Raw genomic sequence first — 25,785 nt, 5'->3', positions numbered from 1 at the left:
TGTGTTTTGTCAGATCAGTTGGCCAAAGTGCTAATGTGAGGAAAAATTTGAATGCTTGGAAAAACTGAGGTGAAACAAAGCAACAAATGAAGAAAACTGCTGACAGTTGCATGGCTGTTGCACGTGTCCACCTGTATTGGGTAGGAGACTCCTGCACCCGTGCACAGAGGCCCGTGCGCACAATTCAGGGGTGTGTGTGACGGTGCCTGCACCTCCATGCCCCTTTGTTCGAAGATAGCATGCACCTAGTGTGCACAGAAAGCTGCACAGGTGTAAAGACACCTTGCCTGAATGAAGAGGGAGGCACAAGGACAGAGGTAGTGGTGGATGTGGGTGTGGCTGTGGGCCAGTTCTAGAGAAGATTGAGGCTGGTACATTTGCTGGATTGAAGGGCATGTTTTACTTCATTGAGTGTGTTATTCTGTACAGATTCTTTAGTACATCATTATACACTCTAAGACAAAAGAAAAAAAGGATACACCATGAAGGAATTGTGCAAATGCGGTGGAAATTGGTAGATCTAATGTACATATTTAGACAAAACAAATAATTTCAGTTTCATAAAAATATGATGATTTATTGAAGTGAAACAGCTTCACAAATTGAGCAAAATCAATAATGCTTTGGTTCACATTTGGCCCTTACACAAACAATTTTTTGGCTGGGCGTTGATCAGTAGAGTTTTTGGATGTCCTCTTGAGGGATATCATGCCAAATTCTATTCAATTGATGCATTAGATTGTCTCCAATTGGTGTCATTGATCGTCGAAATCCTGAGCTGGTTAGTGCCCTGCCCATAATTCTCAATTGGAGAGAGAGCGCCAATGAACTTGCCGACAAAGGAAGGATTTGGCAAATGTAATGACAAGCGGTAGAAACTGTCACCGTTTGCTGGCTGACATTGTCTTGCTGACATGTAAGTCCAGGATGGCTTGTCATAAAGTACAACATAACAGGATGTAGAAAATGGTTGACGTACCACTGTGCTGTAAGAGTGCTACAGATGACAACCAAAGGGGTCTTGCTACGAAATGAAATAGCATCACAGATCATCTCTCCCAGTTGTCAGACTGTATGGAAGGCAACAATCGGGTTAGTAGCCCACCCCTGTCTGGGGCATCTCCAGACACGTTATTGCTGGTCATTGAGCTCTGATTTGAAGCAAGACTTCTCACTGAAGATGATTCTACTCCAGTCAGTGAGATTTCAAGTCAAATGTTCCCAACACCGCTGCAGACAGACTTGTTGCTGTACAGAGGTCAATGGTAGTTGGCGCTAGAAGCATCGTGAGCTCAACCGTCTTTCTATGAGCTGTCTGTTAATGGTCATTGTGGTCACTGAAGTGGCAGTTGCACGTTGGATTGATGATAATGATGAATACAGGGCTCTGAATGCTTCTGTGAAGATTGCTCAGTTCTGACGTGCTGTCATCTCTCAAGGTTGACCTAGTCCTTCTTGATGTGTGTTTAGCCGTGGTTCACCCATTTCTGCCAGTGTCGTCAAATAGTGACATTAATCCTATTCAAATGTCAAGCAATTCACTTATTACTCCAACCAGCTTCTTTGAGCCCAATTACATATCCTCTCTCAAATACTGATGTCTGTACATTGTTCACATTCCTGTTTGTGAGTCATAGTTTTATGCCCTGATATTGACATGTTCCCTGTTTACTACCATTGTCTGTTGCTTTGTGAAATTGCACTGCAGCATCACACATTCGTCCATGGGCTGCCAAAATTTACAGTTTTACATTTTCTATTGATACCTGTATCAGTTTGTGACCAGTTTGCACAACTCCTTTGTAGTACATTTTATTTTTTCTACGGGCATTTCCTCTTAAAAGGCTGCTGTAGACTACTTCTTTCTTTACTGACTCCATCGTAACTGCTGTAAAGGAATTCGGTACCACTTCTCTAACTGCTCTCGTATAACAATTTGTATTTGTAATTTGTATATTGTCTGTAAACATATACATTTTTAAATGGACACCATCAAAACTTCTGTCAACATTAATGTCTGAGAGTTAGTCTCTACATAAAATGAATGAATCTGAATGGGACATTTCATTTGTGTGAACTGATGTCACAACTGTTGTCAAAACTGTATATTCTCTGAGGTCTTGGAACTTCTCTGAAGTAGGTCGGTGATACTCAACTTTGGTGTTTGTGACCACACAGATACTCGTGAAGTTACTGCAATTGCTGTCTCATCTTGAACACGCGTGTTGTCCCTTAGCGTGATTTTTCATATACAAAGAAAATTGTGATCTGTACAGTATTTGTGCTCCCCTGTGTGAAAATGTGTTTTAAATGTAGTTATAGGCAAACTAATGACAACTATTTATTTCTCTTTTCCTCCCTCCTTTTCCAAAAATGTTTCTTTTTGCAGAATGAGCTCTTTTCTCTTACCTTACCTTTGAATTCCATAACTTCTGGTCTCAATTTGTCACTGTTGAGTAGGGGTCTTGGGTTCAAAATGCATTTTTTTCCATTTATTTATTTTTTTTTTATTTTATTTTATTTTATTTTATTTTATTTTATTTTATTTTATTTTATTTTTTTTTTGAAACTAAACTGACATTCTCACCTCAAACTGTAATAAGCTTGATCCATTAGGATGCTCTTAAGATCCACCATTTAAAGGAAAAACCTATATTATTATCATCATCTACAAAAATATTTTGCTTGTGCACATTATGACTAATATTTCGAACATTCTGAAAATTCAGTTGAACACCTTTTGTTTCTTGGATATTCGGGAATCCAGCCGGATATTCGCGTCGTTCTCGCACGATATTTCAACAGCGTGCCTCGCTGTCTTCTTCAGGTGCTACCTGAGACTGTCTCAGGTAGCACCTGAAGAAGACAGCGAGCCACGCTGTTGAAATATTGTGCGAGAACGACGCGAACATCCGGCTGGATTCCCAAATATCCAAGATTTCAACAGATCGCCAGGAAAGCATGAAGAATTACACCTTTTGTTTCGTTTCTTTAAAGTTTTTCTCATTTAGCCACGTACATACCTTGTCTGGGATTATGATTTAAGAAACTATAAAATTTGTAACTTTTACTACACATAGTGCAAGAGACAATAAAGCAATAACTTTCTAAAGGAAAGTAGTTCCAAAAGGCTCTATGATAAGAGTTAAGACTTCTTTCACAAATTTTGCAAAATGTCTTCATGTAAGAACTAATGACATATCTTGTTAGCACATATACTATTTTATACTTCATTCCATGTTTGTGCAATAAAACTATGTACATTATGATTGCTATTGCAGTCTTTTTGTTATGCCTGTCTGCAACTCAGCATCTCATTTATATTGTGACTAGCTATCTGTACTTGCCATAATAATGTTGGTATTCCATATTGGGCTTTCCATATTCATGTTATGACAAATTTAGATGTTTTTTTTTTTTGCATATTTTGTTACATCCCATTTAAATTAATAGTGCAGACAGTGGAGGCATGCTGAAGAGAGTACATTAATAGTCAGGACAGAGTAGCTTTATGAACTTACAGGGTCGTTATTATTACCTTTCCCACTACTTGAGGGGGCCTCATGAAAAGCAAGTGATCTCAGACCAATGAAACTTTGTGGATTTGTAAGGACACTCAGAAGAGAAATAACATAAACCATTGAGAGAAACATATTTTAATTGCTTTGTGAGAGGGTACTGATCTGATAATCTGGTTATACAGTTTAGAATGATCGGCTAAGATTAGATTTGCTCCTGGTAGAGGCCGATGGCCAATTGCACCATAGATTGTTGAAGAAGTTACTGTTGCCGTGGCTGAGAGCGCTGCTCACAATGTGTGATCCTGACGCAGTATGTGAGTTGTGTTACAACAGCTGAATATTCCATGGCCCAATGTTTGAAAAGTGTTAACTGTAAATGGCTTCACCAACATATGATCTTTGTTCTAAGGGGGAGAGTTGCTTTGGACTCAGTTCCTTTGCTGCATGATGGAGCTCCACCTCCCCTTGCATATGAGGTCACTAGTTACACTGCACTTCGTTTGGACAAAACTGAATCATTGGCTGATTATTGCATGTTGTGTGTCCACCAACACCACCAGATTTGAACCCCCTCGTGTGGAAATTTGTTTCTTTCAATGGTTTATTAAGTATATCTCTTCTGCATGTCCTAACAAATGTTTCCAAAAAAATTTGTTCTCCTATGATCACTTGTGTGTGTGTGTGTGGGTGGGGGGGGGGGGGGGGGGGGGGAGGTGCCGCCTCACAAGTAGTGAAAGTTCAATAATAACAATCTTGTACATAAGAATGGAAGCATAGGCAATAGGTGTTAATGATCAGATCAGTTAATTACTGAGTCAGTTAAGTTGAAACATGAAAATATAAATTAAAAAACTGGTTAATGTAATTGACTATATTATTGGGACTGTAGTAATAAGGGCATTAATTATTTCCAACAGAACAGCTTTATATCATTTTCTAGCTGAGGCATTAATTGTATCCTCACATGACAAAAATGGTACACTGTATTTACCTGGACAGAAGACGGACCTCAGTATAAGATGATCCCCTTTTTATAAGAGGCTCCATGAGCAAATTTTATTTTTAATGTAATCTGACTGTTTTAGTGATATAAAGTATCTGCCTGAAAAGTTATCTGACCTATTTTAAACTTATGCTGTTCATTGATTGTTTACTTTTTGATAATGCAAGGAAAAATAAACAAAAAGGAATGGTTTGCCTTAATTTTTGTTTTTATTTCCATTTTTTTCTTACTATCTAACAAGGAGACAATGTGGGAATTGGTTTTTTGTATTCGTATTACGCGAAGTTCAGAGCTCAAACATTAGTCCAAAGCAGTTCAATGCAGATCTCAAAAATTCTCGAGAAAATCGACTCTTAAATTTTCTGAGTGTCTTTAATTCACTAAAGATTCAAACAAGTTTTCAATGGGCCATGTGGCTATGTGGTAGGATGCTTGCCTAGCATGTGGGGGCCTAGGTTAAATTCCCAGCCAGTGCGCATTTTTAAACAACGTGAATGTTCTATAAGGATTTCCGTAAGTGGAAAATGCATAAAGATAAAAAAATTGGTAGCGGTTCTTACTGGTTACTGGTAACACCTGGTTTGAAACTCATGTCAATCTTCTTTTTCAATGTCATTTAAATATAAAATTCATCAAATGTATGCTAACCGACATATTTAATTATAACTTTGTATGAATAATGCATGTCTTCTTTTTTGTGACCACATACTGCACAAAAAATTCCAGTTTTCATTGCAAATATAAATTTGTAATTAGCCTTTGTTTTGTAAAAGGTTGTTAACAAAGGTCATTTGAATTTCAAATAAATTATAAATTAAATTTTTGGGAAAAGAATTAAAAATCAAAGTGGTCTATTTTGACTGAGTTCATTGTTTTATACTACAGGTGTGATCTCACATGAACCAGAGTAATAAACATTGTAAAAACACAGAAAACAATAGGTTTCATGGCTTCAAGCTCACTGTTAAATGCTGCATTTTTATCTCATTTCTCCTCATCCAAAATGCAAATTTCATGAAAATAATAATTAGATATGTTAATTTGATGAATTTTTATATTTAACTGGCATAGGTCTTCTAATTGAGAGGGGGGGGGGGGGGGGGGAAGTGGCAAAACAAGAGTCGAACCAGCGATTACTGGTCTCAAGTGCTACTGATCTCTCCCCCCACCCCCCCACCCCCCTCCATCTTTATGTATTTTATGCTTCACAGAAATTCTTGTACAACATACACCCTTCTTTAAAAATTTACTTCAGTAGGGAATTGAACCTGGGCTGCTCATTTGGCAAGCAAGAATTCTACCAAAGAGCCACGTGGTCCTTCGAAAAATTTTTTGAACTTTGAGTGAATTAAAAATGATTAGAAAATTTCAGAGTTGATATTTTTCCATAATTTTTTAGAGATGCATTAAATGCTTTGGGGTACTGTCATTTGAGCTCTGACCTTAACATAAGTAATATAAAAAACAGAAAGAAACTTCCACATGGGAAAAATGTATTAAAACAAAGATTCCAAGACTTACCAAGCGGGAAAGCGCCGGCAGACAGGCACATGAACAAAACACACAAAAACACACACACAGAATTACGAGCTTTCGCAACTGGCAGTTGCTTCGTCAGGAAAGAGGGAAGGAGAGGGAAAAATGAAAGGATGTCTGCTTGTGTCTGTGTATGTGCGGATGGATATGTGTGTGTGTGTGCGAGTGTACACCTGTCCTTTTTTCCCCTAAGGGAAGTCTTTCCGCTCCCGGGATTGGAATGACTCCTTACCCTCTCCCTTAAAACCCACATCCTTTCATTTTTCCCTCTCCTTCCTTCCTTCCTGACGAAGCAACTGCCAGTTGCGAAAGCTCGTAATTCTGTGTGTGTGTTTGTGTGTTTTGTTCATGTGCCTGTCTGCCGGCGCTTTCCCGCTTGGTAAGTCTTGGAATCTTTGTTTTTAATATATTTTTCCCATGTGGAAGTTTCTTTCTGTATATATATATATATATATATATATATATATATATATATATATATATATATATATATATATAATTGCCTTCTGGTCTCCTTGCAAGTCTGTCAGCTTAGGTGTCACTGTTTTTAAGAAACACTACCACCACCATCTCTTCATCGTCGTCATCATCATCATCCTCATTTCTATGTATGAGCAGAAATCAAACTTACAATCTTGATTGTCACAAATATTTGACTGTCTGCTCTGAATATATTGCCATTTCTAAGGTGGAAGTTAAGGGTGTTACGTGATAACACTTTTTTTTTTTTTTTTTTTTTTTTTTTTTTTTTTTTTTTTTTTTTTTTTTTTTTGTGAATGCGTAGCAAATTTTGCGCCTGCCGGGTCTCTCCCCAAAGAGTTGTCAGGCACTTTTCCTCTGGTGTCTTGGGAGATACCTATAATTTTGCTTTTTCAGTGTGTAGCTGGAGTCAATCAAAACAAATAATGCACATCACGTCTGTCATGCGGTGCCCTGTGGTGGTGGAAAGTGTCAGTTTGTTTCCCTTTACAAACAAAATGATTTTTAAAGTGGAAATTTACTTTCTCATGTGATAGTGTGGTCCCAGATTAGTCTATTGTGGTGTTTCTTGTGTAGATGCTTATTGACAGGGACAGTAAAACATGAAGAATAACCAAGAGTAACCAGTAGCCTAGCAGTAACAGCACCATCCTGACACGCTGACAGCAACTGCCATACTGTAGCTCTTCTCACTCACTACTGGAGAACTGGTTATCCATTGTTTTTTGTTGTACCTGATAATACATACCTATAAAGCAGATATCACATTAGACTAATTTGAGACTGCCCTTCCGAATGAGCACAAAATGTTGTGCATTAAAAAACATTTTGTTTGTAACAGAAAACAAATTGACACTTTTAGTTGACACTGGGAGTCACGTGAAAAACATGATGAGTTGTGTGTGTTTGGGCTGACTTCAGCTACACATTGCAAACACTGAATTACAGATATCTGCCCTAACAGCAGAGAAAATGCACCTGATGCCTCTTAGGAGAGATACCCATTATATACAAGTGAGAAAGTGACAACATTCCTTCATCTATCACTTTCAAACATGTTGTCTGACCACTGCTACCTCATTGCCTTCATAAAACTAGCAGCTGACACAACCCCTTTCACTCCCACCATACCTCACTGCGAATGTTGACAAAATTGTTGCATTAAGCACTTAAGTTCGTCACTAGCCCATATCTATCTGAAGCCTTCCAGTGTCTCCATAAAACCTTCTTTCATGACTCTTAATTCAAGTGACAATTAATCACATGCTCTGTCAAAAATCTGCCAGGCAGCTTCCTCTTTCATTTCTTTCCACACTCCATATTCTCCTATTATTTTTCCTTCTCTTACTCTCACTGCCACTGATTTTGTCACTTGACACAATTAAGTTTTCCTTTCATTCAATTAATTGAATAATTTATATCTAAAAATAAATATGCTGTTACTTACCAAACGTAAGCGTTGGTATGTTGATAGGAGACAATTTCTTTTATCTCATTATACTTTTTCATTTCTTCATCATCTCTGGAACTAGTTGGCAAATAAACTTGTACTACTGTAATGGATATTGGCTATGAATCTAGGAATGTATTGCACACCCTGGCATATTGCTGGCATAGGGTTCATGAAGTCAGCTAGTCTAATTACTGCACTAAAATGACATTTAAACAGTCCTTCTACCCACACTCCATCCGTGAATGAAACATGAAGATGTCCTCGTAACTAGTAGATGTGCAGTACTCTCTGCCATGCATTTCACAGGGGGTTGCAGAGTGTAGATATATTTCTCTCTTCTTTATTTTTCATCAACATCTGATCACACGGCATATATTTTCTTCAGAAACCCTTTACTCTTGTGAGTAAGCGTACTTTTCAATATCTAGCTCACAGTTTAAGGTGGAGAGAGAAGGAAAGTTGGAATTTCAAGATATGTAGATGTAAATAAATTAGGTTGTCAGCCTATCCATCTGTGTGCTACAAACATGTGCACAATGACACACCTCACTGTCATTGTGTAATCACCCAAGTTAAAAGAGAGCTATGGTGATTACCGAAGAGGACTGCCTAGTTTTCGAAGTTAAATATCTAAAACTTTTTTCACTACAAAGTCTACTGTGACGGACACATTAGTTTTGTGCTTTGTGAGAATTAAAAAATGTAAAGATGTAAACAATTACAAGACATTTCACCATCAGAGTTTTTAACTTTCTATGGGATTTCATTTAATAAACTAGGCTTAGTCCGGGACGGACAAGTCATTAGGCCATTTTTCTGACTGTCCAGGAAACTGAGAGAAATAGTTCCCAACCCAGTGCCACATTCTTTTCAACTGTGTATTCATGAATCATTAACAAAAGAAAATGCTTTGTGCCATTTTGTTATTCCGAGCACGAGTGTATGCAGCAATGGGTGATTGAAGGCCACCTTTCCTTTTTCCCTTCTCCCCTCTCCCCTCTAATCCATCCACGCAATCTTTCAATTTGACCTTACATCTTGCCCCACCATACAAATATAAAAATTAATCTTGAGTTTGAAGAAACTGAGAACATGTAGTGTATACTGACTAGCTCCAAGTGCACACAAAGACATTTGTTGTGAAAACTCAAAACTATTTCTCAGTTTGCTGCTATTGACCTTGCAGCTGAAACAGCCACGTGACTGGGTTCTAAAAGCTTCCAGTAGCTTTGGACCTTCTACTCCAAGTGTTTTTTCACTTATGCTATAAGCTGGTATCAAAACAATTAAAAATGTGGATGTGGAAGTTATTCCACAGTACCTGAATGTTGTCTGCCTTAGACTGCATCCTGCATGAGTGACAGAAGCGAACGCCAGTGCGCGGCAGCTTCATGTGATGAAACGCTATTGCAGGTATAGCAATGCAAGTTTGCAGGGTTGATGAAACCCATGGCACTGCTTGACATCTGCTATAACTGGCGAAGTTTGAATTCAAACGTGTTTGAAACTTATCACTGTAGCACCTGTGATACTGACAGCTATGAGATCTCTCGTCAAAGTGCCGGAGCAGATGTGCCAGCAGGTATGAAATACTTATGGTATGTGCAAAAGTTTGATACTTTCACATCTTACAGCTTGATATCTTCACACTCAATAAAGGACTGAACTTCTTATCATTGTTTGTAATAGTTCCTGTGCTGCATGAAACTGAGTAAATCACTGCACACAATATTTAAGAGTTTACAAAGGTGAAAACCCATTGTGTAGACATGTCATTCATTTTAGGTCATACATTTTTGTGATTGAAATGTAGCCATCATATCAAAATTGTATTTTATTTTAAGAGCAGAATGATATCTCTATTAGTTCTCAAGATTTTGAATCGTATATGTGATGCACGGATCATGCGTGGCAAGGCCAATTTCGTTCCTGGACATCAAGAATCGTGCAGTTGTAAAAATCATCATATTTCATAAACGGTTCAACATATTGAAGAAAGATTTTTTGCACATGGTCACACAAAAAGAGGCACATATTTTGTTGTATAATTAACACTCCAAACTTTCTTGTCAAATGTTTGAGTTGAGCAGAAACAGGTCTCCCTACAAATTACACAAATGGTTTATGTGCAAATTTTCATAGCCAAACCAAGAATGAGAAATGTCCAAATGGAGTATCAAATTGACGTGCTTGAGGTCTAGTTTTGCATAAAAATATTTAATTATTTGAAAGTAGTGATGATAATTAAGAAAATTTAGTGACATGAGGAAAAATGGAAATATTATATGGGCAACTGCTGGTAGCTATGTATATAAAATGTCAAAATGTTCAGCTCTTCAAGGCCTAGCTATTTTGGAAAGATACATTGGTGTGATATTTAATTGCAGAAAAGGTGTCCTTTGAATCAGAAACTAGATTTAGGACATTTTGAGGACATAAGGTGCTAGGAAGGCAAATGTTTTCTGAATAAAATTTGAATAAAATAAATGAGGCACATCAAATGTTTCTCTAGTCTGTTTATTTCTTACTTTTAGACCAATTATTTCACAAAACATCTTGATTCCCCCCTCCTGCCGGCCCTAAGAAATTTTTTGTGCTTTATTTATGCAGACTGTTTAGATTGAAATACTTGGTATTAATATTGATTGCCAATTCCGAACAATCAAATATCAGTAAAATTTCTTTGTTGTTCAATGTATATCCTTAGGAGCCTTATCTGTCTGATAAATTGTGGGTAGGCAGGTATGCACTTAAATATTATAGCAAAAATCGTGTAGAAAGTAAATAGTTTAAAATTAAAGGAAGCCACTCACCAAAAAGCAGAAGCAATATGTTGTTGATAGGCATCCACAAAAGAAGGAAAACTTTCTAGTTTTCGGAGTTATCCTTTGATGAGCTAGAGTACATGGTGGTGGGTGGCTAGTGACTGGGAGGGAGGTGGGTTTGACAGTTAGGAATTCAGGAGGGAGGGGTGGCAGTTATAGTTGTAACCAGTGGAAAGTGCCATACACTCAAGGCAATGTGACGACATGAATTGGGAGGGGGTTAAGGATGGAGGAAGGGGAAACTTGGTTGGAGTGTTTGGTTGCTGGAAGATGCTATAATTGTGATTCGTTGGATGGGTGTTACGTCAAACAGCATGCAGTGCATTTGTAATGGCCGCGACTGATGCAATGGAGTGTCACAAAAAATGCACTCGACCATATGGGTCGGCATGGGTGGAATGTTTTCATAACAAAGGCAGTGGGAAAATGTAGAAAAAATGTGGACAGACAGTACAGGAGTAACAAACAAGATGCAGATTATGGACAGTAACAAAGGAAGGACGACACAAGGTTTGGAAGGAAAAGAGCCAGTAGGTAATATAAATGTTGTAGGATAGGTCTTACTTGAGGATTAAAGGAGACCACTCACCGAATAACAGAAGCTTTGAGTTATCGATAGGCACACACAAAAGACTTGTGGAGTTATCCTTTGACGAGCTATAGTGCCAACAAACACACACACACATAAGTCCGCATACATATGCCTGTGCCCTCCTCCAAGGTGCCAACTAGGCTGCCAGTGCCAATCAATACCCATCTAAAACTTTTTTCAATATTGTTTCAGGAAACTGAAACAGCAACCTATTAATATTATAATTATTTAGTAAACATGGTTGTGTTTGCATATAAGTTGTTACTTTTTGTTTGTGGATGACCAGTTTCAATTTACTAGATATCATTGTTGGTAGTTGGACTCTCTGACTTGGAGGAGGCCCATCTGTGTTGGCACTGAGAACACAGCAGGACAGGTTAATTTGTCGAAACTGGTAAAGCGAAATAAAAATATCTATGCAATTGACGACTGAATTTTATTCTGAAATTCATACTACGGTTGCTGAAAAATAGCAGCTATAAATAAATTAAGGAAAATAAGCAGCCATAGAATATGGTTATGTGTGCGAGTTACATTTCTGTGTGTGTGTGTGTGTGTGTGTGTGTGTGTGTGTGTGTGTGTGTGTGTGTTCTATCTCCGAGAAAGGCCTTGTTGGTCAAAAGCTCATGTTCTGACAGTCTATTTGTTGTAACTGTCTGCAACTAAGTATCTCCGCTATATGGTGAGTAGCAACTGTCCTTTTTGTAATATTGAAATAAGGAAATAAGTATCTTTAAAAGAAGTATCTTTAAAACTGTTGAAACATTAATATTACATGTTTATTAATTATACATCAAAGCATAATAGAGAGGTACTGAGACAGGGATTTCAGAGTTAAGGTACAGCCAGCCTGTTGATTTCTCTTTGTTGTAAGCAGCATAACATGAAAATTATGTGGGAAAACTATCTTCCATACACTTGCAAAGCTATGCTACATGGAACTAACCAGCATTTTGAGGTGCAGTCTTATGAATAGCCATGAGCTTTTTGAAAACCATCAGAGAACATCAACATTTAAAAAAAAAGTTGATTGTCATTATTTAAACCCATGTGTAAAATACAGTGTCTTTCAGGAGGAGGAGTTTAGACTGATTTTAGTATAAATAGTATTTGAAAATTAGACCTAAAAATTCGAGGGGATGTAGAAGGTGCCTTGAGGAACAAAATGGGGATAGGGTCACATGTCTGGAAATGTCATCCAGTGATGCTACAGAGCATTGAAGTTGCAGGCACTGGCATCTGTATATGTGTGCGTATACTGGGAGTTTCATGATGGTGCTACAGACTTTCAGGGATGATGGAAAAGGATAAATGTATCAATTTGAGGGTCAGGGCTCTGGTTCATAAACAAACAAGTCGAAAGTTTAAGTGAAAGCCATTCTGATATCTCTGACAGTAGGTACAGGTACTGGTAATGTTGTTCAGATTGTAGGGTATGCAACTTTCAGAAGTGGTAATATGGACCAAAACAAGAAAAAGATGTCCATTAGACATAGACTCTAAAATGCATATGCGAGGAGCAATTGTTCACCTTAGTTACTGTAAAGATTGAAGAAGTGATTATAGCTCATTAGGTATGCATTTGAGAGCCTATTTTACTAGCCTTTTTTTTTTTTCGTCTCTCCATATTACAACCTCTGAAAGTTGCCTTCCCTACATTCTTAGCAATAACAGTACCATTAAATATGTTTTATTGTCAGAGGTATCAGAATCATTTCCCTTTACACCTTCCGACTCGTTGTTTTGCAGGGTCCCTTACCTCAGAATGATACATTTACTTTTTTACGGAATTACCCTTTATATACATACACATACAGGTGACGGCACCTGTAACTTTGACACATTATTTGTCGGTGGATGATGTTTCTGGACAAGGGTTCCTGTCCTCATTTTGTTTCCCAAGACACCTTCTATAGCTCCTCAAAGTTTGTCAATGTAATTTTGAAACACACTGTATGTCACGTGTCCAGTTTTTATGGTGTAATGGTTCTGCTAGATAAAATTAGAAGACTTCTGACTCTTCAGAGCTCTCGTATTTGTTATTTCTGCAGAGCATAATTCAGTGTTTGTTGATGTAATTTTAAAATGCTCTATATATTGTCATGTTTGCTAACTAACCCATTTAGGTGAAAATGTGCCTCGTTGCTCATAGCAGTATAGACAGTATTGAATTTGAGTCATCTTCAATGATTGCTTGCATATGTTTGCCAACGTTTTTTTTTTTTTTGGAAGCTTTACTCTTTGATCTGGCGAACCCTCCATTGGAATTTTAAATCCAGTTGTAAAATTTTTCTCATGTGCTGGAGGTTAATCAGAGAACTTGCTGCAAGTCATACTTGATGGAAAGAAAGCAAAGAATGACTATAACAATAAACACAAGCAATTACTTATCTGACTGGAAGAAAATTTGCGAAGTGATCCTTCGGGGATCTGTACTGAGTCCTTATCTTTTCTGTGATGCATATAAATTACTTGCTGTTAAATATTTATGTTTCTGCAGATAACACCTCTGTCCTAATTGAAAATGGTGTTACCAAAAAGCTCTCAATTAGTAAACAAAATACAATACAAAATCTGGAATTATAGATTCATAATAATGGACCAAAAATGTAACAAAGATCCACATAATTCAGTTTAGAGCTGAATTACCAGGCATGGTTTGAATAAAAATCAGCTAAGAATGATTAGAGAATGTGAGAAGTAAGCCACCTACAGTTTGTAGACCTCAGTCTGTAAAAAAATTTAAATTTGAAGGCACATGTAGACATCATAGCAAACTGAATGAAAAGCTTAGCTTCTTCAGTGTGAGCTACTCACAAAAGCCCAAGAAAAGTGGTGTATCATCGCTGCTTTGTGTCATTTCTTAAATATGACATAATCTTCTAGGGAAATTCATTGAAAAACATTGTACTTCTAATGGTACCAAAGCAAATCACCAGAAAATAGTGTGGCCCAACAAGTGAATTCATGTTGCCCATTCCTTAAATATTTAAAAATACCAACCATTCCCTTTTTATACATTTATAGGATGTTTATTTTTCTTTAGAATAACCAACATACATCTGAAAATTACCATTCCAGCACAATTATAGCACTAGACACAAAGAAAATTTGAAACATTCAACACAAGGATTAAAAAACTAAATGCCCAGACACCTCTATATACAGGACTAATAATTCATAATAAACTAAAATGCAGGAATATATTTAACATTGAGCTTGCCTTACTGAAATAACAGCTGTACATCCTTTCATTAGATAAATGATATTATTCCATAGAACAATTTATAGAAGAAGATTTCAACCAAAAAATGCATCTGTAAGTACAATTAAAAATGGTATTGCCTTTATTGTAGTGTGATAAACCTGTAAAATAATTAAAACATTTCAGTGTAAAAAATTAAATAAATTATGTTTTATTGTATTGCTTGCTCCTGTAAAACAGATTATAATCATGAATGATACTGCAGTAATGCTTTAAACTGACAACATATGTTTCATTCTTTTGTATTTTCTTTTCATCTATTTAATTTTTTGCCTGGAAAAGAAAATTATGTTTCTTTTTCAAATTGACTTGTCTCCTGCGTAACAAATCAGACAGTTTTAACAGTTTATGTTGTGAGACAAACAAATTACTTTTACATGCCAATGTGTGGATCATTTCAGATTCACTATTGCCATTACCTCTCTCACAATAGTGTTGTTATCAGACATCCTCACATTTTATCAGGGCCCAATGGCTTCCTCCTATTATTAATATTTCCTGTTGTTCTGAAAGATGTAATCCACCATAGCATTGTATGGTGATGAAATATCTGCCATATTGCCATGGTAGTCTGGTATGTAGAGCTAAAGTATGTGAAAATGTAATGCTCTGTCACTGTTGTCCCACTGCTACAGAAACGGCGGACAGTCTGGAAGTGAATGACATATGTGTCTTCTGCCCACCACTGACAGCGGTGTACTAGTTGATCTAAAAACTTCCGTTTTTCCATCGGTCACCCTATTTATTGTCTGGAAGCATATCTGTGTCCTTGCCTTCAGCAAGATGTCACTGTGACAAAGATTGGTGAATCATTGGCTGACTACTGGCTATAAAAGGCATCAGCAGCCCTGACACAGTTGCTGTACACCAACACAATGGAGAAAGTCACCAAAAACTTGTTTTCTTATCAAAATTAATTTACAAGAGTTGAAACTGAAGTATTAGATGTCATCAAGATACAAGAAATGTAATAATGAAGCAACATATTTAGAAATAAAGCACGAAGAAATAGACTGAGGAGCTGCATATGAAACAATTAAGCTGAAAATGCTACAGCTTGGTGACCTGGCTGGTCACCACAGAGTTTGTAAAAGTGACAGCTCCGAAAATAGGATGTGCTGTTTCACTGTGTGTTAAGGAAAATGAGCGCATTGCACATTCCCCAAAGTAATAGGATGTTTAAGTCTAATGATTCTTTTATAGTTACCACATATGCATAATATGAATGGTGATATTCCAAGGTAATTCTATGAATAAAGTGAGTTGTTAATGTGCAGTAGCCTGTGTGTGCTACTCGATGTTCCTAACATTTGCAATGGTTTTCAGATTGACAGTGTTTCTAGACTGGTGGCCTTGAAGTCTATACCTATTACAGAATTATACTTGCACAAAAATCCTGTGTGTGGGAGATATAGCAACGGCCAGTCCTACATAAGGTTAGTGTGGTTTACTTCTCCTTTATCCCTAAATATTTGTCTCACAAGTTGAAACTGAGAGATGTCTACTACCAAAATACAAAATGTAGCTTTAGGTTTGTTTTGTGTTCATGTGCATATGGTGTAAACATACCATCAGGGTCTATGAGTCACATTGTTCGAGGGCACCTTACAGATCAGCTTCCTTCCATTTCCTTCAAACTCGTAGTACTTTAAGGTAGTTGCTGGACACCAGTTTCCTAAAGCAGTACCATGTACTGAAATAATGGACTTAGAAGTTTTCCCAGTGCTGATGGAACCTAAACATTCATACCAATCCGATTTAATCAAATCGCCTGTATTTTACTGTTTAGCTTTGTAATCACAAGGTCTTAGGTTTGATTTCCACTAAATACAGAGCTTTTAATGTTTTTTAGGGTTCTATACCTCTGTCAGTAAAAATGGAATCCCCAATCGCTTTATTGTCTGTCTGTCTGATTGTTAAGAACCATTTTCTCAAGAATGGGTGGATGTATGAAGTTGAAATTTACATAACATACCAATATTTAGTCTCTTAGTAGTATATATAAGTTAAACTTCTAAGTCGGTAAATCAAAAGATATGGCAATTTCCGTCATGCATTTTGATACTTGCAAACTTATTTATAAAAAGCTATGTAGTGCTTCCTGTTGACCTAGAATCATGTTTGGCCAGAAAGAAGGTTTCACAGTACAAATCAAGGGAAAAATTCAAAATTTGTTAAATTGTAATTATTTCACATAAAAATCTTTTTGTCATTAGAAGTTGCATTGCAGTCATCATTTTACACATGACACCTAAAGGAATGAAATTAAACGTGCTTGAAGAATGGAAAATTAGGTCGTCGGAAAAATTGATGAACGAACAGTCTGAATTAAATCCTTTTTTTAAAAATAATTCATGAGTCAAGAAAGCAGTTAACTTATGATATATCAGTAATTTATAAAACAGTGCAATAATGTCTGACAACTTTACCAATACAGCATGGGTATTTAGTTGGAACATTGATTTCTGAGAGACAGAGCATGTGGACACACAATAATAAACAACTGAAGGTGCCTGTCATATTTTTAATTTTCTTCAACTAAAGGTGCATACCAAATTTGGAATGTCTTAAGACAATCTTAATACAGTCAGTAAACCTTTTTATATTGATCTGATCTAAAGACAAATCTATTGTATACAGTGAAACACCACAAATGCAAGTATGTCACAGAAGATTTCGTGCACTGCTGTAATCTGTGCACACAAAATGTTTTGGTTTGAGAATGGACAAAAAGCTCGGAATGAGTCACAAATAAAAATAGTATTTGCAACTCTGACAGTAACATTAACTAATAAGTTACAGAAATGTAATATAAAAATATTACTGCATTCAGACATAAAGTGTCGTAGACGTGTTTTGGTAAGTAAATAAAAAATATCGTATTATATCCTCTCTCCCTACATATCTCCACTGAAGTCTCCTGTTTGCTTCTGTCTGTATGTTTGGGCTAGTCTCGGGAACCACTGCAGAGATTCGTGTGACCGATATCTTACTGTTATGGATATCAACAATCGGCAGAAACTGTCGATATTCTTGATTTCCAGTATGAATTAACTATCTACTGTATATACATAATTAAACAGTGGAAAATCCAGGATGGAATGTAACAATATTCTTAAGAGGAAAATTGCTACTCACCATACAACGGAGATGCTGAGTCACAGATAGGCACAACAAAAAGACTGTTACAAATATAGTTTTCGGCCAGTAAGGCCAACATCAGAATAAGATGGCAAACACACTTACACACACTCATGCAGATGCAACTCACTCACACACGACTGCAGTCTCAGACAACTGAGGCCACACTGTGAGCAGCAGCATTGGTGCATGACCGGAATGGTGACTGGGTGGGAGTGAATTGTGACGAAATGTCATGGTAGGTTCTCTGCATTTCCTCCTTGTCTGTAGCGCGTTCCTTTTTAAATTGCCACTCCACATTCTGCTGTTTTCTTACCCTAGCCAGAGGGCACTGTGGCCGGTTGCTTGCCGTGTTTGCGGGAGAGCATTGGTCGGGAGGAGGAACTCTGATTGCAGACGTCTGGGAGTGTACAGGAGGCCACACCGTTTATTGATGGTTTGATATGACTCGTGTCAGGTGTCATGCATCGTTAAAGCCATGTTAGCAACCAATGTTACTGTCTTGGTCGCAGGTAGATCCAAGGGGATGAGGCCCAGTTGTCCATTGAAACTCCTATCCTAACGGATGTCATGGGACTTAAACTAAAACATTTGACCACTATTTGTGTCATTCCCAAGCAACTGGGGATTCCAGCATCTGCTGTAATTCGGTGAAGATTATTTGTTTCGTCAGTGAGTAAATGATTGAACAAGGAGCAGTATATTTAATGCTCACCTTATGCTCGTGTTCTGCATGTGCTGCTTGCGAGTGTATACTTGACTCTCACCTTTTTATGTTAATTTGAAGTGTGTTGTCAAATACTGAATCCAAGTAGTGACTTTCAATTAAATAGCTGGATTCTTTCTTTCCTCATCACGACGTGTGTTAAATGGCAAAGTAGAATTGTAGACCTTAACTTGCTACCTCATTTGTGTCGCATCAATAACAGAGCCTAACCTGTTAACTAATTAAAGTTTGCGGTAAACAAAGGTATTTAAGTATGTTGTTTTAAAATATTATCTGAAATGTGTCAATGATTTATGTTGCCCTAGTTGATTCTGGGGTATGAACGGAAGTGTTTGCACGTCTGCCGTGTATGGGAATCCTGCTAGTTTTGATTGTTTAGTAAACTTTAATGGTGTACACTCAGGACGTTAAGTATTAGGTATTATGTATATATGCAGATTCAATCGACAAATCGAGGACGGAATTCGAACCCACATCCCTTGCTCCTTAGGCTGATAGGCTAACCACTATGCCACCCTTGCACAGTGGTTTTGTACAGCTGCACGCACTACACAACTACACCTTAGTCCTGCTTTGGGTTAAGACTATATTCGGGCTCTGGCATTTGTACTGCAAGCTGCAATATCATCGTGTTGTTTCATGGTTGTTTTGTTCTCAAACTGATTGTTTGTGCTAAACATGCTTTAGGCTGGGTGTTTTGCCCCTCAGCATTGTACTTGGGTTTTAGCTGAGTGTTCAGTCTGTTGAGTGTCCATCGTATGCCACATGGGTAATGGTCAACCTGTCGTCAGTTGATTTTAATGCTATAGTTAGTTGTAAATTAGTACTAGTTCCATTACCTTTCTGATCAGGGTTCTTGCTCAATGCTTGTCTTTAAATATGCCACTAACATGGTTAGCGTATGTTGTGGCTAGTTTAAATTAATCACTGCTCAATTGCCCAACATAGTTTGTCAGCTGTCAGAAGCCGTGTATGTGTTATTTATTCCTTTATTTTAGTCAATATATAAACATGCTGTTCTTAATTTTGTTACTCTAGGTAACTATTAAGTTGCCATTTTTAGGGTGTTTAAATGGAGTGCAGCTCCTTTGAGTATAGATTCGTCAATTTCCAGTTTAGTGTTTTTCCACCAGTTTTTAATCGTGCTTATGCGCATATAAATATATACTCATCCATCCTTACACCAACACTGCTCCCAACCCCTCACCTCATAGCTCATACAGCTAGATGCAAGACCTGTCCTGTACATCTTCCAACGACCACCTACTCCAGTCCAGTCACAAACATCACCCATCCCATCAAAGGCAGGGCTAACTGTGAAACCAGTCATGTTATCTAAAAGCTAACCACTATGCTGCATTCTATGTGGGCATGAAAGCCAACAAGCTGTCTGTCCACATGAATGGCCACCAACAAACTGTGGGCAAGAAATAAGTGGACTACCCTGTTACTGAGCACGCTGCCAAACATGACATCCTTTATTTCAATGTCTGCTTCACAGCCTGTGCCATATGGATCCTTCCCACCAACACCAGCTTTTCTGAATTGTGCAGGTGGGAATTCTCCCTGCAATACATCCTATGTTCCTGTAACCCTCCTGGCCTCAACCTTTGTTAGTCATTGTCCTCTCCCATCCAGCCCCTTCTCTGTTCCCATTCCAGCACTACACAGCCCTCATTCCTCCATTGCACCCAGTCTTTTTACTTCTCTCCTTTTCCGCTATCCCCCCCCCCCCCCCCCTTCCCCTATCTCTCTGCTCCCTCCGTCTGACCTCTTGACTGCACATAGCTGCCCTACCCTCTCTCCACCTGGTCCCTCATCACTCCCTAACAGCCTACCCTATTGTTCCTCCCCTTCCCTGTCCCAACCTCCTCCATACCCCACCCAATTGGCACTCCCATCATGCACTGGTGCTGCTGCTGCTCACATTGTGGCCTCAGTTGCCCGAGACTGCAGTCACGTGTGTGTGAGTTGCGCTTACCTGAGCGTGTATATGTGTGTTTGCCATCTAATTCTGACAGAGGCCTTACTCGCTGAAAGCAGTCTTTTTGTTGTGCCTATCGGCAATTCAGCACCTTCGCTTTATAGTGAGTTTGCAACTTTCCTTTTCACAATATACATAATTACATAATTCTAAAAACAAAGATGATGTGACCTACCAAACAAACAGGTCGATAGACACACAAACAAACACAAACATACACACAAAATTCTAGCTTTCGCAACCAACGGTTGCTTCTTCAGGAAAGAGGGAAGGAGAGGGAAAGACGAAAGGATGTGGGTTTTAAGGGAGGGGGTAAGGAGTCATTCCAATCCCGGGAGCGGAAAGACCTACCCCCCCCTTCCCCCCCCCCCACCCACCCCCCCCACCCCCCCACCCCCACCCCACCCACCATCAGTCTACTGACTGGTTTGATGCGGCCCGCCACGAATTCCTTTCCTGTGCTAACCTCTTCATCTCAGAGTAGCACTTGCAACCTACGTCCTCAATTATTTGCTTGGCGTATTCCAATCTCTGTCTTTCTCTACAGTTTTTGCCCTCTACAGCTCCCTCTAGTACCATGGAAGTCATTCCCTCATGTCTTAGCAGATGTCCTATCATCCTGTCCCTTCTCCTTATCAGTGTTTTCCACATATTCCTTTCGTCTCCCATTCTGCGTGTAACCTCCTCATTCCTTACCTTATCAGTCCATTTAATTTTCAACATTCGTCTATAGCACCACATCTCAAATGCTTCGATTCTCTTCTGTTCTAGTTTTCCCACAGTCCATGTTTCACTACCATACAATGCTGTACTCCAGACGTACATCCTCAGAAATTTCTTCCTCAAATTAAGGCCGGTATTTGATATTAGTAGACTTCTCTTGGTCAGAAATGCCTTTTTTGCCATAGTGAGTCTGCTTTTGATGTCTTCCTTGCTCCGTCTGTCATTGGTTATTTTACTGCCTAGGTAGCAGAATTCCTTAACTTCATTGACTTCGTGACCATCAATCCTGATGTTAAGTTTCTCGCTGTTCTCATTTCTACTACTTCTCATTACCTTCGTCTTTCTCCGATTTACTCTCAAACCATACTGTGTACTCATTAGACTGTTCATTCCATTCAGCAGATAATTTAATTCTTCTTCACTTTCACTCAGGATAGCAATGTCATCAGCGAATCGTATCATTGATATCCTTTCACCTTGTATTTGAATTCCACTCCTGAACCTTTCTCTTATTTCCATCATTGCTTCCTCGATGTACAGATTGAAGAGTAGGGGGGAAAGGCTACATCCTTGTCTTACACCCTTCTTAAAACGAGCACTTCGTTCTTGATCGTCCACTCTTATTATTCCCTCTTTGTTGTTGTACATATTGTATATGACCTATCTCTCCCTATAGCTTACCCCTACTTTTTTCAGAATCTTGAAAAGCTTGCACCATTTTATATTATTGAACACTTTTTCCAGATCGACAAATCCTATGAACGTGTCTTGATTTTTCTTTAGCCTTGCTTCCATTATTAGCCGTAACGTCAGAATTGCCTCTCTCATGCCTTTACTTTTCCTAAAGCCAAACTGATCATCACCTAACGCATTCTCAATTTTCTTTTGCATTCTTCTGTATATTATTCTTGTAAGCAGCTTCGATGCATGAGCTGTTAAGCTGATTGTGCGATAATTCTCGCACTTGTCAGCTCTTGCCGTCTTCGGAATTGTGTGGATGATGCTTTTCCGAATGTTAGATGGTATGTCGCCAGACTCATATATTCTACACACCAACGTGAATAGTCGTTTTGTTGCCACTTCCCCTAATGATTTTACAAATTCTGATGGAATGTTATCTATCCCTTCTGCCTTATTTGACCGTAAGTCCTCCAAAGCTCTTTTAAATTCCGATTCTAATACTGGATCCCCTATCTCTTCTAAATCAACTCCTGTTTCTTCTTCTATCACATCAGACAAATCTTCACCCTCATAGAGGCTTTCAATGTATTCTTTCCACCTATCTGCTCTCTCCTCTGCATTTAACAGTGAAATTCCCGTTGCACTCTTAATGTTACCACCGTTGCTTTTAATGTCACCAAAGGTTGTTTTGACTTTCCTGTATGCTGAGTCTGTCCTTCCGACAATCATATCTTTTTCGACATCTTCACATTTTTCCTGCAGCCATTTCGTCTTAGCTTCCCTGCACTTCCTATTTATTTCATTCCTCAGCAACTTGTATTTCTGTATTCCTGATTTTCCCGGAACATGTTTGTACTTCCTCCTTTCATCAATCAACTGAAGTATTTCTTCTGTTACCCATGGCTTCTTCGCAGCTACCTTGTTTGTACCTATGTTTTCCTTCCCAACTTCTGTGATGGCCCTTTTTAGAGATGCCCATTCCTCTTCAACTGTGCTGCCTACTGTGCTATTCCTTATTGCTGTATCTATAGAGTTAGAGAACTTCAAATGTATCTTGTCATTCCTTAGAACTTCTGTATCCCACTTCTTTGCGTATTGATTCTTCCTGACTAATGTCTTGAACTTCAGCCTACTTTTCATCACTACTATATTGTGATCTGAGTCTATATCTGCTCCTGGGTACGCCTTACAATCCAATATCTGATTTAGGAATCTCTGTCTGACCATGATGTAATCTAATTGAAATCTTCCCGTATCTCCCAGCCTTTTCCAAGTATACCTCCTCCTCTTGTGATTCTTGAACGGGGTATTCGCTATTACTAGCTGAAACTTGTTACAGAACTCAATTAGTCTTTCTCCTCTTTCATTCCTTGTCCCAAGCCCATATTCACCTGTAACATTTTCTTCTACTCCTTCCCCTACAACTGCATTCCAGTCGCCCTTGACTATTAGATTTTCGTCCCCCTTTACATACTGCATTACCCTTTCAATATCCTCATACACTTTCTCTATCTGTTCATCTTCAGCTTGCGATGTCGGCTTGTACACCTGAACTATCGTTGTCGGTGTTGGTCTGCTGTCGATTCTGATTAGAACAACCCGGTCACTGAACTGTTCACAGTAACACACCCTCTGCCCTACCTTCCTATTCATAACGAATCCTACACGTGTTATACCATTTTCTGCTGCTGTTGATATTACCCGATACTCATCTAACCAGAAATCCTTGTGTTCCTTCCACTTCACTTCACTGACCCATACTATATCTAGATTGAGCCTTTGCATTTCCCTTTTCAGATTTTCTACTTTCCCTACCACGTTCAAGCTTCTGACATTCCACGCCCCGACTCGTAGAACATTATCCTTTCGTTGATTATTCAATCTTTTTCTCATGGTAACCTCCCCCTTGGCAGTCCCCTCCCGGAGATCCGAATGGGGGACTATTCCGGAATCTTTTGCCAATGGAGACATCATCATGACACTTCTTCAACTACAGGCCACATGTCCTGTGGATACACGTTATGTGTCTTTAATGCAGTGGTTTCCATTGCCTTTTGCATCCTCATGTCGTTGATCATTGCTGATTCTTCCGCCTTTAGGGGCAATTTCCCACCCCTAGGACAAGAGAGTGCCCTGAACCTCTATCCACTCCTCCGCCCTCTTTGACAAGGCCGTTGGCAGAATGAGGCTGACTTCTTATGCCGGAAGTCTTCGGCCGCCAATGCTGATTATTTATCAAAATTTAGGCAGTGGCGGGGATCGAACCCGGGACCGAAGACGTTTTGATTAGGAATCAAAGACGCAACCCCTAGACCATGGGTACTGTCAATGAAAATGTGTGTGTATGTGTGTGTGTGTGTGTGTGTGTGTGTGTGTGTGTGTGTGTGTGTGTGTGTGTGTGTGTGCTTTTTTTCCCCCTAGGGTAGGTCTTTCCACTCCCGGGATTGGAATGACTCCTTACCCTCTCCCTTAAAACCCACATTCTTTCGTCTTTCCCTCTCCTTCCCTCTTTCCTGAAGAAGTAACCGTTGGTTGTGAAAGCTAGAATTTTGTGTGCATGTTTGTGTTTGTTTGTGTGTCTATCGACCTGCCAGCGCTTTTGTTTGGTAAGTCACATCATCTTTGTTTTTAGATATATTTTTCCCACGTGGAATGTTTCCCTCTGTTATAATTACATAATTCAGTTTTTCTGGAACCCTCTGTGCACAAATCCTACTTGCACTTGGCCAATTTTTTAATTCCATATTTGCTGCTAAATTGGAACGTTATTGAGGTGAATCATATTTTTTAATCAAAATAACATATTTTCATTTTCATATTGAATTAATATTTGGAATGGGAATAGGAAACATCAAATAGACATCGAAATACTTTTCTTTATTTGCGTATGTTATAGGAGCACAAGCATAATATTAAAAACACAAATACTGTATTACAAAGTATTGATGATGTAAATAAAACAGAAAGAAACTTCCACATGGGAAAAATATATTAAAAACATAGATTCCAAGACTTACCAAGCGGGAAAGCGCCGGCAGACGGGCACATGAACAAAACACACAAACACACACACAGAATTACGAGCTTTCGCAACTGGCAGTTGCTTCGTCAGGAAGGAAGGAAGGAGAGGGAAAAATGAAAGGATGTGGGTTTTAAGGGAGAGGGTAAGGAGTCATTCCAATCCCGGGAGCGGAAAGACTTCCCTTAGGGGAAAAAAAGGACAGGTGTACACTCGCACACACACACACACACACACACACACACACACACACACACACACACACACACACACACACACACATCCATCCATCCCCTAAGGGAAGTCTTTCCGCTCCCGGGATTGGAATGACTCCTTACCCTCTCCCTTAAAACCCACATCCTTTCATTTTTCCCTCTCCTTCCTTCCTTCCTGACGAAGCAACTGCCAGTTGCGAAAGCTCGTAATTCTGTGTGTGTGTTTTGTTCATGTGCCTGTCTGCCGGCGCTTTCCCGCTTGGTAAGTCTTGGAATCTTTGTTTTTAATGTATTACAAAGTATGTTTTATTTATTACTGATACTTCCTTTTCTATGTGATTGGTAATTAAAGACGGAAATATATTAGTTTGATTAAAATGTTATGATTCATGTAACTATCTGCTAATTAACATTCTAGTTTTATAATAAATATGAATTCAATTAAAATTTAAAAAAGCTGCGTCTATCAAGTATTGTACCAGGGACCTAGTGATTCCAAGACTGAAACACTATGCACCTAACGCCATGTAATACATTTGAATGTAGCAAAGTATTTTGTACTGAGCAATGCTTGGAATCTTAAAAATTTTATCTCTCTCTCTCTCTCTCTCTCTCTCTCT

General features: G+C 38.5%; 1 protein-coding gene across 2 annotated transcripts in view; it reads left to right on the top strand.

Annotated features, from left to right (window-relative positions):
• LOC126292135 (nuclear RNA export factor 1-like) overlaps positions 1–25,785 on the top strand; it is a 137,616-nt gene that overhangs the window by 62,267 nt on the left and 49,564 nt on the right. For both annotated transcript variants that reach the window (XM_049985973.1, XM_049985972.1), the window contains exon 8: positions 16,002–16,111. In XM_049985973.1, the coding sequence (XP_049841930.1) occupies positions 16,002–16,111 (110 nt within the window). The remainder of the gene's footprint in view (positions 1–16,001; positions 16,112–25,785) is intronic.

The sequence above is a fragment of the Schistocerca gregaria genome, chromosome 9 (assembly GCF_023897955.1).
Source record: "Schistocerca gregaria isolate iqSchGreg1 chromosome 9, iqSchGreg1.2, whole genome shotgun sequence".
In the NCBI taxonomy this organism is placed as follows: Eukaryota; Metazoa; Arthropoda; class Insecta; order Orthoptera; family Acrididae; genus Schistocerca; species Schistocerca gregaria.
This window is presented reverse-complemented; position numbering and strand designations above follow the sequence as displayed.